This window comes from Dromiciops gliroides, chromosome 5, assembly GCF_019393635.1.
Source record: "Dromiciops gliroides isolate mDroGli1 chromosome 5, mDroGli1.pri, whole genome shotgun sequence".
Lineage (NCBI taxonomy): Eukaryota > Metazoa > Chordata > Mammalia > Microbiotheria > Microbiotheriidae > Dromiciops > Dromiciops gliroides.
The window spans coordinates 91367809-91385833 of NC_057865.1; the positions used below are offsets into that span (position 1 = coordinate 91367809).

The 18025-nt window shown below is 34.9% G+C and overlaps 1 protein-coding gene across 9 annotated transcripts in view; it reads left to right on the forward strand.

Moving 5' to 3' along the window:
- Positions 1-18025, forward strand: part of KMT2C (lysine methyltransferase 2C) — a 272195-nt gene that overhangs the window by 188588 nt on the left and 65582 nt on the right. For all 9 annotated transcript variants that reach the window (XM_043966872.1, XM_043966877.1, XM_043966874.1 and 6 more), the window contains 2 exons: positions 2700-2830; positions 9470-9641. In XM_043966872.1, coding sequence (XP_043822807.1) covers positions 2700-2830; positions 9470-9641 — 303 coding nt within the window. The remainder of the gene's footprint in view (positions 1-2699; positions 2831-9469; positions 9642-18025) is intronic.

Here is an 18025-nt window from a genome sequence, read left to right on the forward strand (position 1 = left end):
TCATTTTTACCTGATATTTGCTTCTCACTTTACCCATCCTGCTTTTTCTGTCTCTTTTTTTCTCTGCCCAATCTCATGTGGTATTCTAAGTTAACATCTGTAAATTTAATTCTAATTTATATGTCTATTACTTAAAGATCTACATATCCATACCTGATCTTTATCCTGTGCTGTAACTTTGCAAACCCCCACCTTACAGACTTGACTGTTATTTATCCCTACTATCTCCATCATTCTCATTATCCATGTTCACATCATTGGTGATGTGACATCCTCCGGTACTGTGCCAAATCTTCTCATTTTTTCCTCCATCTCATCTCCTGCATTGATCTCTGAATCTGTTCCTTGCTACCGTTGTTGCCTAGCCCTTCATCATCTCCTGTCTATCCTACTGCAGTGGCTTCCATTTTAGAGTCCTTCCCTAGAGCCTGTCCTTATTCCAACCTTTTTTCCATTCTACCTTCATGATTTCTAAAGCACAAGCCTCAACTTGTATCCCCTCCCACTTCAGTAAATGCCATTTTCTCCCTATAACCTCTGAGCTGAAATATGAACTCTTAAATTTACCTTGTAGATGTTTTTGTTGTTGTTGTTATTGTTTTATTTCCTTGGCCTTCATATCTTTCCTGTCTTCTTTGGTCCAGCTGTAACCTATTATTAATTCTCATACCCATTTTTCATCTCATGTTCAACATGTTGCCACTGGCTGTTTCCACAACTGAAATAATGATTCTTCCTCACCTCTATTTCATGGAGTCAGTTTATTTGAAAATTCAACTTAAATGTCATTGTCTGTATGAGGCCTTTCCTGATTCCTCCTAGCTGCCGATCCCTTCCTGTCTCAAGTTACCTTGAATATTTCTTTTTATTTTATATGCCTATTTATGCACAAATTTCTCTAATTAGAACATTAGCTCTCAGGGACAGAGACTCTTTGTTTTTGCTTTTTATATCTCCAGTACATAGTACAGTGCCTAGCAAATAGTAGTAAAACTGTTGTGGGCTGTATCTTATAACTCAAGGCCAACCTTTGTAATTGAAGTTTTATAATAGAAGGAAATGAGATAGTGAACAGTCAGGAAAAGTAGGTTTACTTAATATATAATAGATTGACTGTCAAGGAACAACATAGCATATAAACATTCAGTCAAATGTGTGCCTCTTCTTCTGCCTCCGCCCACCCCCACCCCCATATGCCATACTGAAATATTTGTCTGTTTGGCAGGGTTAGATATGATCACTTATTGGACCTTGGGACATCAGCCAAGTCTTGAAAGACTTGGGCAGGAACTTTTATGCATCTAAATGACCTGGAATTCATGTTAGCATATCCTGAAACAACTAGCAAACTATGCCAAGGACTTTAGCCTCAATTTCTTGTGTTGATCAAGTCTTATATGTTTCATTTTCTTGACTTTTAGGGAAAGAATTAATCTAATATGCTTTTCGGGGAAAGAACAGATTGGGTAGGAGTATAACCTTTTAGATCTTTATCCTATAATACTAGTTCTTGTTTTTAATATATTTAATTTTTTCCAGTTATATATAAAAACAACTTTTGGAGGGGTGGGGCAATGTAGGGTTAAGTGATTTCCCCAGAATTCAGGGCCTGTGCTTTATCCACTGTTCCACCCAGCTGTCCCTAAAAATAATTTTTAATATTCATTTAAAAAATTTTAGTTTGAAATTCCTTCTCCTTCTTTCATTCACCCCTCAATGAGAAGGCAAGCAATGTAAAAAAAAAAGTATGCTTTGATCTGCATTCATATTCAATAAGTTATTTTTCTGGGAATATATAGTATCTGTTCACTTGATCCTTTTATGGAATGATTTTTCTAAAACACTAATCACCATTCATTTATAATCACTTTTCTTGGCCATTTTTCCCCTTTTTCTTTGGCTGGAGAGATCGGTGTGGTGGCCGGACTTCACATGGGAGTTTAGGAAGAATAGGATTTCCATGCTATAAGAAATCTGTTCCCAATCTTTCTATCTTTACTATCTTTTATCTTTTAATAAGCCCTTAAAATCCTAAACTCTTGGTGAATTTATCAGTGATTTTAGCTGGTTTCCCCCCAAAACTGGGAGGGACAGATTAGAACCCATATTTAGAATTTTAAACAACACAGTTTGGCACATGGCCATTTTCCCCCTTTTTCTCTCATACTTTGCACTTTCACAATGGAAACAAATTAGGTGGAGCATGTATAGATGCATAGAGTAAGGGCCTTGATGGACTTTTATATTATTATCTTCTGGAAATTTTATAAGTCTTGTAGTTACATTTAATTTTGAAAAAATGATGATCAAGAATATAACATTGATATGTTTATCCTCTTATACATCATCATGTACTTTTACTTAAATCCTTTAAATATGATAGTCGAGTTCATTTGAACACATAAGCATTGAGATTTATAATATTCTCAATTTTTCTATGTTTTGATACTGAAAGCAGTTAGGAATATAGAAATGAATAATAGGTTTCCCCCAAGGTTGCTATAAGTATAAATAGATTTCAGGTGAATTTGTATGGCAGCTATACTTCTTTGTCTATTAGTGAAATTCCTTTATTAATGAATAAAAGGGTTTTTCAAAAATGAGCACAGTAAGCAATACAATTTCAGAATTTTCTCTGAACGTGTATATAAGATTTATAATTATGTCAAATTTAGTTACTGTGGTATTTTTTATTTTAGGTTGGAGTGAACAGTTACCAGACACTCTGGTTGATGAATCTATTCCTATCTCTGACAGCACTGAGAAAATAAAGAAGAGATATAGAAAGAAGAAAAATAAGCTTGAAGAAACTTTCCCTGCATATCTGCAGGTAGTATTTTCCTTTTGGTTTTGTGTACACATAAAATTGAAAACTACCTGGGTGTTTATTTACCCAGTGTACTCAATACCTTTCAGTCTTTATTGTTAGGTGCAATTGCTGTAGTTTTTTCCTTTTATCCCTTGTTCTGAAGCCAATGATCATGTTGCTGTTGGACTTGATAACCTCTAAGTCCTCTTAAGGCCCTTTAAGGAGAAAGGACTGACTGATTTTGTGTTGCTGGTTAGTCAGCATGTTATATATAGTAGTTTGAAATATGTGTATGGCTCTTATTGATACATCCTTTCCATAGTTTCTATCTGTTCCATGTTTTACTCAATAATGAAGCACCAATTTATTCCTTTTCATATATGCTATTTTTATACTTTGAGAACTTTTTCCTTCAAACCTTGAATCCCTGTTCTCCCTTTTAACTCCATTCAGTGTGCTAGTAATCCTTCTATAAAGTTTCGGGGGGGGGGGCGGGAAGGGGGTACCTTTCCTTGATTGCTCATGGTCAAGAAAGAGCTGTAGCATAGCTGAAGATACTCTGGAATCTGCGGGCCTCAGTTCACCTCTCCCTTTGACTCTGAGACTTGTGTGATCTCTGACAAGTAAGGTGATGTCTCTCTCTGGGCCTCAGGTTCTTCCTTTGTAAAAGAAGTTGTTTGGACTAGATAACTGCTAATGGCCCTTCCAATTCTAAATCTGTCATCCCAATTGTCTCACTTGATAACTTTGCCTACAAAATGAGGTTTTTTAACAAAGAACACTTTATATGGGGCTTTGGACTCATTCACAGTAACATAACTCCCCCTGTTGGAAACTTTATTGAACATTGGGGGTAATTAAAATATCCATTGATTTTTAATATATTTATATTAGTTTTTTGGGTAGAAACTGGAAGGCAAAGTTATTTTGGGTTTAGTTGTTGGTTTTTTAAGACCCATTCCTCTCATAGATCTCAACTGAATGTGCAGCTAAATATGTGTGTTCTTTAATGTGGGGACCAATTTTTAATTGGGGAGTGCTAGCTAAGTGGCTTGCCGCAATACTGGGGCAAGGAAGGAGACCGGCAGCCTCTCTCAAAATAGAACAAGATTTATTTTAACAAGAACAAACTTAAAAACACACACACACACACACACACACACAAACAGGATCAGTAGGATCAAGGGAAAGGAAATAAAATGGGGAAAGGGAAATTATAATACCTGAAAAAATACCACCGCCCAGGAATCAGCTGAAAATATGCCCCAGAACGCCTGTCGCTTTCCAGCTTCCACCTGGAATGCCCAATTCTCCTCCCCCAAACCTAGAAACACCCCACACAGCCCCAGCCAATGGGATGGCCACTCTGACAGTCACATGACTGCCCTCACTAGGCTTCCAATCATTATAATTTTGCCAGGCCCATGTAGGCATAGGTGGAGCACCATGCCGTTTGCAGAGCCCCAGACCCAGGCCAGTGCGCACCGAGGCATAAAAACCTCAAATAACAATTAATTCTTTACATTAACAAATTTTTTTTTCTAGTTAATTGAGTTGAACACAGTATACCATAATCTGTGTGCTTGGAGAGAATATCATACAGTGTGGAAAATGTAACAGATGTATCTTTAATAAACACATTACATTTGAAATTATAATAGGTAGAATTATATTTGTGTGTCTTTGATGTTATAGAATTATATTTTTGTGTCTCTTATAGGCAGTCCTTGACACAGTGAAGTGTGTAAACCATCCATATTTTCTCATTCACTATGATTCTTAGGATCATAAATTAAGGCCTTAGATACATTGAATCCCATACCATTTTTACAGTTGGGGTACTGTCTTTTGTGTTCCTTTGTATGTCTGCTGCTTAGCACAATTTAAGACACAAAGTAGGTTTCCAATAAATATTTATTAAAGTCCACTAATTTGCAACGGTCATACAACTAGTAATCATGTAGGAAGGAATTTGCATACACTTCCTACAGTCTCCAAATTTTTTGCTCTATACAAACCATTTTTCTTCTATAAAATTTCTTTACAATCTAATACATAGTATTTCTTCATAATAGAAGTAGAGGTTGAAAGACATTAAGCTTCATGTAGTTCAAATTTCTTTGTAAATGCTGTTTGACTAAATAATCTGCCCTTCTTACTGCCTGTCAGTCAAAACAATAGGCATTTATTTTGTTTTTCTTGTGCAAATTATTAAGCCAAATTTGTGATTTTTCATATCTCATTTTGGAGGTTCTTTATTATATTTATTATCTAGGAATTGTTAGCATAGGAATGGAATGCTTTTTTCATAGGTGTTATATGTAAGACATCCTTGTCAGTGGCAATCATCTTTTCTTTGGACTTTTAATGTTTAAAATACAATAATTGCTTGCATTTCTCTTACAGCACACTGTGAAAAAATAAGCTTCATTTCTTGTTCATTCATTTCAGTCGTGTCTCAGTCTTCATGACCCCCATTTGGTGTTTTCCTGGCAGAGATAATGGAGTGGTTTTCCATTTCCTTCTCTAGTTTATTTTACAGATGTTGAACTAAGACAAATAGGGTTAAGTGACTTGCCCAGCATCATACTGTGACTAAGTTTCTGAGGCCAGATTTGAATTCACGAAGATCAAGCTTGCTACTCTATCCACTGTGCCACTTAGCTGACCATGTGCTTCATTATCAGAGTTTAATCAGGCAGCTCACAAGATCTCTTGAATAGAGCCTAATTTCTCTTCCACTCTGTCTTTTAGCCCATTGACACCCCTCTACCACCATTTTCCAGTGCCTTCTTGGGGGGAGGGGGGGAGCAGTGAGGGTTAAGTGACTTGCCTAGGGTTAGGGTCACATTAGTAAGTGTCAGGTGTCTGATCCTGGATTTGAACTCAGGTTCTCTTGAATCCAAGGCCAGTGCTCTATCTACTGCGCCACCTAGCTGTCCTATCCAGTGCCTTTTAAAAAAAATAGTAGGTTTAAAAAATATCTTTCATTTTCATATCTTCTCGATTTCTTCTCTTTCCTTTTTCCTTCTCTTCCTAGACAGTCATTCCTTATAGCAAAGAATTTTTTTTTCTTGAGTAAGAGAAAAAATAAACCAGGAAAAGTGACCATTACATCAAAGAAAACCTCTCCCATCTCTGCCAGGGGGGTTGGGCTGTGTGTAGGGATGACTAAGTCAAGCTTGTTCTTAGTTTTTCAAATGTCTTATGGTTGTTGTGTTTTTCCTTTTTATTTTTTTTTAAAGTCATTCATATGTTGTTTTCCTGGTTCACTTTACTTTTCTTTTACTTCAATTTTTTTGATATTGTTGTATTTTGCTGCTGGTTATCCAAGAGTTATGAAAAAGCTTACTCTATTAAATAATTTTATATGGTCTAAGCATATATATGGGATATACTTTGTAGTCTTCAAAGGCTGAATTTTGCTCTAATATTGATTAATGCTTCTTTAGAATTACCAACAGTAAATACATTGGTATCATATGTTTAAAATGTTTACTTAAAATTGTTTCTATAACTGAAAATGTCATCTGATATTTAAAAAAATGTGAAACCTTTTCTCTGCCCCAGTCTTTATCAAGAATTCTCTCTTTTCACAAATATTTTCTAGGGATTATTCAAATCCATTGTTACCAAATTGCTTGGTATTAGTCATCTTTTCTTTTTTTCCCTCTTCACCATACTGTCTTTAATTCTTTAAATCATTATCATTTCCTCTTTCTCTTTCTCAGATATTTTTTTTTTTTTTGCCCGGGCAAGGGGATTCAGTGACTTGCCCAGGATCACACAGCTTGTAAGTGTCAAATGTGTGAGGCCAGATTTGAATTCCGGTCCTCCTGAATCTATGCCGCTGATTTATCCACTGCGCCACCTAGCTGTCCCTTTCTTAGATCTTTATAATGCATTATCTGTGTCTTCAGATGCATTCAGGACATTTCCAGTATATTTTTTCTCTGTCTGTGAACATTAAGAGACTGCTAGACACTGTACTTAGTACTCAAGATACAAATATGAAAACGATAGGCCTCAATGAGCTTGCAGTCCAATGGAGGACAGTACCCAAAAGAAAGCTGAAATATTGGGGGATTGGGAGAGAAGTCAAATAAATTCTAAACAATTGAAAGTACCCAAAGAAGTACAGAATGAAGGCAACTGGAGAAGCCAAAGTAATAAAAATTGAGTGCTCTCAGGAATCATACATTTCCAGACAAAAGTTTGAGAAATCCCAACAGTAAGAAATATTCCTGCTGATGTCCATCCACCAATACAGAAAGTTTATCTAATAAGCACTAGACTTTCTATAAGGAAGCAAATCTAAATACATAGTGAACATCAAGACTTAGTAGGATGAGACTTGCAACTGAAATATAACTATACTGTAAAAGTATGTTTTATTCTGTAAGGGCCAAATTTAGTATGAGAAGAGTTCATTGGGTGCCTCGCCAACTGTAAGGGTCAAATTTAGTATGGGAAAAAATGCTAAACTTAGTCTGGCTCATAATGGGCAATATTTAAATGCTTGTTGAATTCCTCCACTTAGAACAAGTAAATGAGTTTTGAAAATATATAAGTCAGGCATGAAGGAATATTTTCATGATGAGGAGAGGATATGGGGGGTATTTTCAATTATTTAGGTATCTACTGCAGTTCTCTTTGTGAAAGCAGAAAAGGTGATTAATTCCTTACATTAATGAAGGAAGTAACAAAATATGTTTGGCTCCTCTCTTTACCAATATGGAAAACTGAAATGACTATTCCATTTTAAAATGGAATAAAGATAGTAGGAAAAGAAACTCCTAAAAATAATATAAGGGAGCAGCTAGATGGCGCAGTGGATAAAGCACTGACCCTGGATTCAGGAGGACTAGAGTTCAAATCCAGCCTCAGCCACTTGACACTAACTAGCTGTGTGACCCTGTGTGGGCAATTTTAAATGACATAACAAGCTGTTTTTTCTGTTCAATTCAGTAGACATTAATTCAGAAGTTGGAAAGCTTGGAAAAGATGAGAGTGAATTTTTTCCCACTCTTTGTTTATAGTATTATAATTATCCATTCTTTTGGGTTTTTTAAACTTTATGAACAGAGCCACATAAAAATATGATATAGAAGCAGATCATTACAAGAAATAGCATTTTTTTCTCAATACCTCTTCAATGTATAACTTTATTTTTTTCATATGTTAAGATAAGTCAGTTTTGTAAATTAAGCCTTTTAAAATGTATTATGGTTTAGAATATTGAGAAGCTGACACTTGACACTTACTAGTTCTATGACCGCGGGCAAGTCACTTAATCCTCATTGCCCCACAAAAAACAAACAAAAAATTACCAACAGAATATTCAGATACTATTAAAAAAAATCATTAATTCATTGTGGGATCTATTATACTACTCTCATGTCTAATCTCATAATCTGACTCACTAAATGTTAGTGCTGTTTAGAGGGTTCTTAACCATATTTTGTAAATGTCAAGTTCAGAGTGGTCATTTTAATTCATGAGTCATTTCTACTCCATTGCTTGACTGATGATAATAGCACTGTCTGAAAGCTTGTTTCATGAGTATTTCAGCAGGCCATTTAATCACAGTAAGGCAAGAACTATGGGTTTAATGTTCTTGAGAAATGGTGGTAGGATGAGTCAGTTTCTAAACTAAAGAACAAGGCCATAATACCCAAGAATGTTAACTAACCTAGGAAAAGTGTCTTCACTGAAGTCCTTATACAGGTAAAAAGTAGGAGACCTTGATGTAGAAAATCACTCGTAGCCTCTGGCTTTGCTGTGTTCCAACTATAGCTGCAGGCCTGTAATCTCTGCCTTCTGACCTTGTCTGTCTCAGACAGGCTCTGGCCTTGAGGTACCCCAGCTGCAATGTCGGGGGGGGGCCCTTAACTTTTGACCTCATTCTACATGACTACATGACTCAGAGCCCAGTCTTTGAGGCATGAAACCCACTTTGGGCCCACGTGTAATAAACTCACTCTCTCTCTCCACCTCGAGTACCTGGCTGAGTATTTTTTGTGTTAATTGTGCCATAACAACCTAGTTGTCAAAGTAAGGCCTTCTCATTCCAGAATCTCTGCTTTTGGGTACACTAAGCTGCCTCATCAAAATGACTCTTTTAGTCACCTTGCTGGTGGCACATAATTTCTGATTTTTTAAAAAAGTTCAATTTCCAGGCCATTTCTACAAATGAATTAGTCTTTGGACTTAAAATATGTGCTTTTGAAAAATACATACTGTGTAGATTCTATTGTTTGGGGATGTTCTATAGACTTTAAATTTGATGAAAATATATTTTTGGTTAAAATCAGACTATGATCTACCAAAGTTAGATTGGGGGGGGCATTTGAAATTTTAATTATACTTAAATTTCTATTTCTATTTAAATTGCTACTGTATGTCAGTTATTGGGTGAATATTTGAAAAAGTTTGCTTTCCAGTTTTACTATTTTGTTGGGCTTCTCTAAACCCAAGAAGAGTTAATGTTATAACTAATAGCTTAAAAACCCTTCTTTATAAAGAACTTCGGCTTTCTGCATCATCATTTTGTATTTTTGTAATATCATCTAATTTTTTTTCTACTATGTTGAAGTGTTTTATAAAAACATATCAATATTCAGTGGTATCAGAATGTTATTTCTGTTTATTTTCATTTAGGAAGCCTTCTTTGGAAAAGACCTTCTAGATACAAGTAGGCAAAACAAGCTGTGCCTAGAAGAATCAGCATCTCAACTTACATGTAAAACTAATGTGAACACAAACTTTTTAGATCCAAATTCTGACCCCCTTCTCAGCTCAACCTCAACTCCAGTGAAACCAGGAACTCAAGGTATGTAAAATTCAGGACAATTCATTAAATTCTTATTTTATTGCCTTTGTATCCATTGTTTGTGCCTTAAATATTTATTTATACTTTTAGCACTTGTCTTTTTTTTTAATGATATGTTAGGAAACCTGTACTCACATATCTTTCAGGGATATGAGTTTGTCCGTCCTTCCTTCCTTCCTTCCTTCCTTCCTTCCTTCCTTCCTTCCTTCCTTCCTTCCTTCCTTCCTTCCTTCCTTCCTTCCTTCCTTCCTTCCTTCCTTCCTTCCTTCCTTCCTTCCTTCCTTCCTTCCTTCCTTCCTTCCTTCCTTCCTTCCTTCCTTCCTTCCTTCCTTCCTTCCTTCCTTCCTTCCTTCCTTCCTTCCTTCCTTCCTTCCTTCCTTCCTTCCTTCCTTCCTTCCTTCCTTCCTTCCTTCCTTCCTTCCTTCCTTCCTTCCTTCCTTCCTTCCTTCCTTCCTTCCTTCCTTCCTTCCTTCCTTCCTTCCTTCCTTCCTTCCTTCCTTCCTTCCTTCCTTCCTTCCTTCCTTCCTTCCTTCCTTCCTTCCTTCCTTCCTTCCTTCCTTCCTTCCTTCCTTCCTTCCTTCCTTCCTTCCTTCCTTCCTTCCTTCCTTCCTTCCTTCCTTCCTTCCTTCCTTCCTTCCTTCCTTCCAACAATGTTTTTCTTCTCTTGATGTGTCTTTTGCATTTTGTGTTCATGCATAAATCATTTGGAAAATTTTGGATAATAACATAATAGACTACATATCTCAAAACATTTTTCAGAACTTATAACAATAAAATATTCTACATTTAACAATTGAATTCTCTATATACTGCATATCACTTTAATCCAGGAATCTTAGCCTTTTTTGTTTCATAGTCCTCTGGTGATCTGAAATCCATGAAAAATGTGTTAAAATGCAAAAAATAAAATTTGCAGTTTTACAAATGGAACCAATTTTATTAAAATAAAAATATATTTTTCTATCCAACTTCATGCAATCCTTGAATTCTGTCCACAGACTACTTAACTCAAGTTAAGCGCTTCTGACCATCCACACTCTCTTTTAGCTTTTCACTGTATTTCTTCCAGATTTTAAAATACAATCTGCTTATGTCCACTTGGTTGAAACTTCATAAAATGATACAATATATACATCTTGAAGAAATTGGTAGCCTGCCATAGGGAATAGAATCTTGAATTAAGAGTTAGGCCCGGGGCAGCTAGGTCGCACGGTGGATATAGCACCAGCCCTGGATTCAGGAGGACCTGAGTTCAAATTTGGCCTCAGACACTTGACACTTGCTAGCTGTGTGACCCTGGGCATGTAACTTAACCCTCATTGCTGGGCGGAGAGGTGGGTCAGGAGAGGAGGAAATTTAGGACCACCTGGGTTTTAATCCAGTCTCTGATGTGTATTATCTTTTTAAAATTGTGCAAAGCACCTACTTTCTCTGCAAGCCAGTTTCCAAGACTAGAATTTGAAAACTATTTGCCAGTCTGTAGTCACATATGTAATTTCACTTGGACTTCTCCACTGCCATTAAAATATAATTCTGGGGGCAGCTAGGTGGCATCCCCATAACTTCTAATTCCTTGCCCCCACTTAAAGAGCAGCTATAAATATTTTTGTACACGTGGGTCCTTTTCACCTTTCCATGATCTCTTTGGGAAAAAGACCCCAAAGTGGTATTTCTGGGTCAAAGGGTATGCACAGCTTTATAGCCCTTTGGGCATAATTCCAAATTGCTCTCCAGAATGGTTGGATCAGTTCACACCTCCACCAACAATGCATTAGGCTAAGAAATAGAGTGGAGGATCAATGGAATAGGCTAGGCACAGGAAATGCAGTAGTAAATGACACTAGTAATGTAGTCTTTAATAAACCCAAAGACTCCAGGTTCTGGGATAGGAACTCAGTATTTGACAAAAACTGCTGGGAAAACTAGAAGATAGTATGGCAGAAATTAGGCATAGACCAACATCTTACACCTTATACTAAAATAAGGTCAAAATGGATACATGATTTAGACATCAAGAGGTGATACCATAGGTAAGAAAGGAATAGTCTGCCTTTCAGACCTTTGGAAATGAAAACAGTTTATGACCAAACAAGAGAGAGAGAATATCATAAAATGCAAAATGATGATTTTAACTACATTAAATTAAAAAATTTTTGTACAAACAGAAGCAATGCATCCAAAATTAGAAGGGAGGCATAAAGCTGGGAAACAATTTTTATGGCCAGTACTTCTGATAAAGACCTTATTTCTAAAATACATAGGGAACTAAATCAAATTTATAAGAATCCAAGTCATTCCCCAATAGAGAAATGGTCAAAGGATATGAACAGGAAGGTTGTTTTTTTGTTTTTGTTTGGTTTTTTGTGGGCCAATGAGGGTTAAGTGACTTGGCCAGGGTCATACAGGTAGTAAGTGACAAGTGTTTGAGTTCACTTTTGAACTCAGGTCCTCCTGAATCCAGGGGCAGTGCTTTATAAACTGGTCCACCTAGCTGCCCCAGAACAGGCAGTTTTCTGATGAAGAAATCAAAGTTACCTATTGCCATATGAAAAAATGCTCTAAATCTCTAATGATTAGAGAGATGCAAATTAAAACAACTCTGAGATACCACCTGACACCTATCAGATTGGATAAAATGACAAAAAAGGGAAATAATAAATGTTGGAGAAGCTGTGGGAAAATTGGAACCCCAGGTTATTCTTAAAACATAGATAAACTTTTTTGCTATGATATTTTTATTATTAAAGAAGTTGTAAGATGTCAGTTTTAATTTCTTTTAACAATTTTCTTAAACAATATCTTAAACAGTTTGGATACTAATTGCATGCAATTAGACAGCAAAAAAATTTTATTCTAACAAAGATGTTATATACTTAGTCATACAGGCTTCAAGAATTGCATTGTTCCTAAAAAAAATCTCCATAAATTAACTTTCTAGATGTCCAGATTGTTACTATTGTTGTTGTTCAGTCATTTCAGAAGTGTCTGGCTTTTTTTTTTTTTTTTATCCCATTTGGGGTTTCCTTGGAATGTTTTCCCATTTACTTCTATTCATTTTTCAGAGAAGGAAACTGAGGTAAACATGATTACCTGACTTATCCTGGGTTACACAGCTAGTGTCTGAGGGCACATTTGAACTCTGTTCTTCCTGACTCCAGGCCCAGCACTTTATTTGCTGCACCTACTTGCCGCATTACTATAAATACTAAATATGATTATCTTACATTGTTTTTGCATCTCCAAAAAAGTGGACAAAAAATTTTGTTAATGGAATATTAAATTTTATGTCATTTTATATCTTTGCTGAATAGCATTTAATATCTCCTTTGTAATTTTAATTTTTAAGTCATAATGAACTGAGTAATGAGTTCTGATCTAATACGTTGTTGAAAACCAAGATAGTTTGTGTTCTTAAAAGCATTTTTGACTTCGAGTATCTGATTTGTCATTTTCTTTTTGTATGTATCTTAATTCCTATTTTTTATATTTTGCTGCTAACCTTTATTTGAGTGACAAAAGGAATTCTAAAAGTAATGTAAGCAAATCAGTTTTTATAAAAATTTCCCCAAATCATTGAAATGTACACATATAGCTAAAATTTTAATATTTTGCCCCTTTTCTAGGAGTAATTGGAAGCTCTTTTGACATGGCCCTTGATAGACTTCCTTTCTCACCAACTTCAGTAACCTGCATGATGAATTACTTATTATAGTCAGGTTTTTGACATGTATTCCTAAATCACAGGGTCTTCACTCCATCCTATTTCTTTCCTCTTCATCAAAACTAGAAGGAAACAGTTGGAGCACATCTCCTGCTGTTTCTGTTCTCTTAAAAGAGGAAGCTCCATAGTATTCAAATTGGTTTTTTTTAAGTGAGGCAATTGGGGTTAAGTGACTTGCCCAGGGTCACACAGCTAGTAAGTGTTAATTGTCTGCATCCGAATTTGAACTCAGATACTCCTGACTCCAGGGCCGGTGCTCTATCCACTGCGCCACCTAGCTGCCCCATATTCAAATTTTTTAAACAACAGATGTGATTTTGAAAGTAATAATCACAAAAATATATGTAGTCTTGAGTTAGTCCTGAAGTGGATATTATAGCTACTATCTAATTTACAAATGAGCAAATTGAAGATCAGAGAAGTGTGTTCCCTAAGGTTGCCAATTAGCAATTGTCAGAATATGTCCATGAACTAAAATGCTCTGATTCCATATATCTTGTACTATTTCTTCTATGCCTTGTGTTGTCTTGGTACTTGATTGCCACATCTAGATACTACTATTCTTTTGACATAAGAAAATTGTGTTTAAAAAATCTGGTATTCTTTGAAACCATATTGGTTTAACATTCACAACCCCCTATTGAAAAACATAATTGCAGATTGTACTATGGAGGATTGTTTTACCAACTTTCATTTCTTATTAAGATTGTAAGTTTTATTCAGTTCAAAGGTTGGCCTTTTCCCTTTCATAAGGGCAAGTGATATCATTTCTCTGGGCCTCAGATATTCTCATCTTTAAAACGATGGCTTTAGACTTAATTACTTTGCATATCCTTTTGGGTTCTAAGTCTGTGACCCTAGAATCCTTAAGTCTGGGATCTCTATCCTTAAATATGTATCCTTTTTTAAAAAAATTACTGATGGATAGGTAGATGATAGGTAGATAAATAGGTAAATAGATAGCTAAAGAGACAGATAACCTATATTTTAATATAGTTTCATCAAAATACAATTTTATTTTATTCATTAAAAATATTCTCTATTTTATCCTTTATTCAGTTTTCCATATTAGCATTTTTTATCTTTTCAATTGCCTTTTAATTTTTTTATTGTCCTATTGTTCATCTTTTGAAATATTGCCATTGTCATATTAGATGCTATAGTAGTGTTCTGTCATATTACTATAGTACAGTTTGTTTTATATTAGCTCCCCAACCATGGAACATAGATTACAAAAAATTTTTTGCTGTTAAAAATCAGGTAGGTAGGAATTTTCTTTTATAAATACAGCGTTTTAATCATATCTTCAGGATATTAAGTAGTGCATTGAATCAAAGCATCTAATCGGTTTTACAATTTGTAATATGTATTTTTAAATTGTTCTGCAGGAAAATGGTGCCAGTTTGCAGTTCTATCAACTTTATACTTATTTTCTAGCAATTTTTAACTTTTCATTACTTTTGTTCATTTAGTCAATGTCAGGTTTCTTTCAATCTTTTTCAGTTTTTATTTCTTTACTTATTGCACTTAACACTTTTAGTTCATATTTTGTAATTCATTCTCATTCTTATTGATTCTCATTTTTTCACTTTGACCATTGTTGATTGGCTGTTTCCCTTTTTCATATGAAGTTTTTAAAAGATCCATATTGTATCTTTTGCTTATTGTTTTTGGGTGTACCAAATTTATTTATATTCAAATGAATACATATACCATGATTTATCATATTTTTTCAAAAGATTGATCATTCTTTTCTCCTGAGTGCAGGTAACTATATTCTTTTTCATTCTAAGTTTTAAACTCAATAAATTTTGTGTTTACTGTACTATATTCCATAAAGGTATGTTTAGAGACTTAAAAAATAATCAGATTATTCATTCAATTTCCCCAGAAATTTTTATTAAAGCCTTTCTTAAGTGTTTAACATTCCTGTATTTTATGAAACAATAGTTTATCCGTACAATAAAAGCATTGTTTCACTGTTGAAAGAAAACTGGTCTCAGAATCAGACGACCTAATTTCAATTCATTGTTCTGCCATTCAGTTATGAACTTAAACCTTAATTACTGGGAGCATCATTTTCCGCATATATCATCAGCATCATCATCATCATACTTTTTCTACATAATTCATTGTCAGAAAGCATTTATTATGTATTTACTAAATGCCATTTGCTCTATTAACCTTTAGAGAAGAATACACAAAGAAAATAAAATATAGTACCACTTCTCAGGGAGAGAGACAACATGGTTGTATATGCAGCATAAATTAGATGCAAAACATGTTGTTCATTTGTTTTAGTCATGACCAAGTCTTCATGATCCCATTTTATGGATTTTTGGGCTAAGATGCTAGAGTGATTTGCCATTTTATTCCCCGGCTCATTTTACAAATGAGGAACTAAGGTCAGCAGGGCTAAGTGACTTGGCCAGGGTCACACCGATAGTAAGTATTTGAAGCTGAATTTGAATTTGGTTGGGTCTTCTTGTTTTGGGCCCAATACTCTATCCAGTGAACTACCTAGTTGCCCAAGACAGTACACATGAAATTATTAATATGTAAGAGAACATAAGTCCTAAAGTAGTGTTAAGTCAACTGGAGACAATGTAGAGAAAGCTTTATAAATCATATTTAGAAGAGCTAAACAAATTTTAACAGGTTTTTTTTTTTGTTCTACTTACATTTTTGAGAGTCATAAGGTTATGTGAAATAATGTGTATAAAAATAGCATCATTTCCCAGTAGTACTAAATGTAATGTTACTATTACATTCTACTTATGAAATTCCTCTTTAGTTTTATTCATATACTTTTTTGGGGGGGTGGGTCAGGTAATATTCATGCTAAAGTTATCATATGTTCTTTCTTGAAATTCTTTTGTTTCCTTTTACCTATTTCTTTTTTCACATATTAACTTTTAATACTCTTGTCGGGATTTCTGTATAAATTTTCTTATCTAGTTTTTGAAAAATATTAATAAACAAGAAGGGATTTTAGGTGTTACAAAACAATGTTAAGAGTACTAAATCTGATTAGTTCATCATGAAAACCTTGTCACTGAATATTATATCGTGTATGAGAGAAAAAGTTACCTTTAGGGTCATGATTTCATGCTTTTTCCATCTATTGGTTGTGTCACTAATCGTTTTAGTTAACTTCTCAAAATTACCAGCCAAGTCTGTAAGACGATTTTTCAGGCTTACATGCATTAGTAAAGAAATTTTCCCATTTGTGCTTTCTACATCAATGAAATTGCAGGTGGAGTCCAAAAAAGGTATTAATATTCTCTTGTAAGATATGTTGAAGTCTTTACATTCCCTTATTTGATCCTTGTAACACTGAAGTAAGTGTTACACACACACACACACACACACACACACACACACACACATATATATATATATATATATATAGGTATTTTCCCCATTTTGAATTTGGAAGAACTCTTAACTCTGAGAAATTGTGACTTGCCCCTAATGCTGACATGGCTAGCAAAAATTGGAGGTGGAATTCAAATCCAATTCTTAATTTATTCCCAGTCCATGACTTTTCTCACCCATACAGGGTATTTACTTATCATCCTTATGGGAATAGTTTACTAGGAGGGGCTAAATTAAACATACAAATTACTTCATACATAGCAGTTGACTTAGTAATGACTTTCTAGTCCAGTCATTTTGAGGAGCAATTTGGAACTATGCTGCAAGGGCTATAAAGCTGTGCATACCTTTGGATCCAATAATAATAATAGGTTTATATCTCAACGACAGCCACCAAAAGATAGAAAGAACTATTTGTACAAAGATTTATAGCAGCTCTTTTTTTTTTTTAATCTTATTTTTGAGGCAGTTGGGGTTAAGTGACTTGCCCAGGGTCACACAGCTAGTTAAGTGTCTGAGGTCGGATTTGAACTCAGGTCCTCCTGAATCCAGGGCCGGTGTTCTATCCACTGTGCCACCTAGCTGCCCCTAGGAGCTCTTTTTATAGTGGCTAAGAGTTGGAAATCAAAAGGAATACCCATCAATTGGGGAATGGCTAAACAAACTGTGATATATGATTTTAGGGGAATACTATTGTACTGTAAAAAATGACAGGATAGGATTATTTCATCAAGGAAGGCCTAGAAAGACTTGTATTAACTGATCTATAGTGAAGAGAGTAGAATAAGGAGAACATGCCACAGTGACAGCAATATTGTTTGATGAAGAACTATGAATGATTTAACAATTAACAGCAATACAATGCTCTAAGACAGCCCCAAAGGACTAATGATGTTACATGCTATTCACCTCCAAAGAAAGAACTGGTATTGCATATAGACTGAAGCATGCAATTTTTTACCTTCTTTCATTTTTTCAAGTATTCTTATACAAAATTACTAATATGGTAATGTGTTACATAATTGCACATGTATAACCTATATCTGATTTCTTACTGCCTCAGGGAAAGGGGTGGGGAAAGAGGGATAGAATTTAGAACTCAGTTTTCATAATGTAATGCATGTTATATCATGGTGTTGATCCAGTATCAGTGAAGTATATACTTTGAATTTTTGGCTTGTGAACGGTGCTAATATCGTAGTACTATTTATATTTGTATCTTCAAACTGTTAACAATTGCCAAAGAAGCACAGAATTAACTTGCACAAAAATTGAGTTTATGATA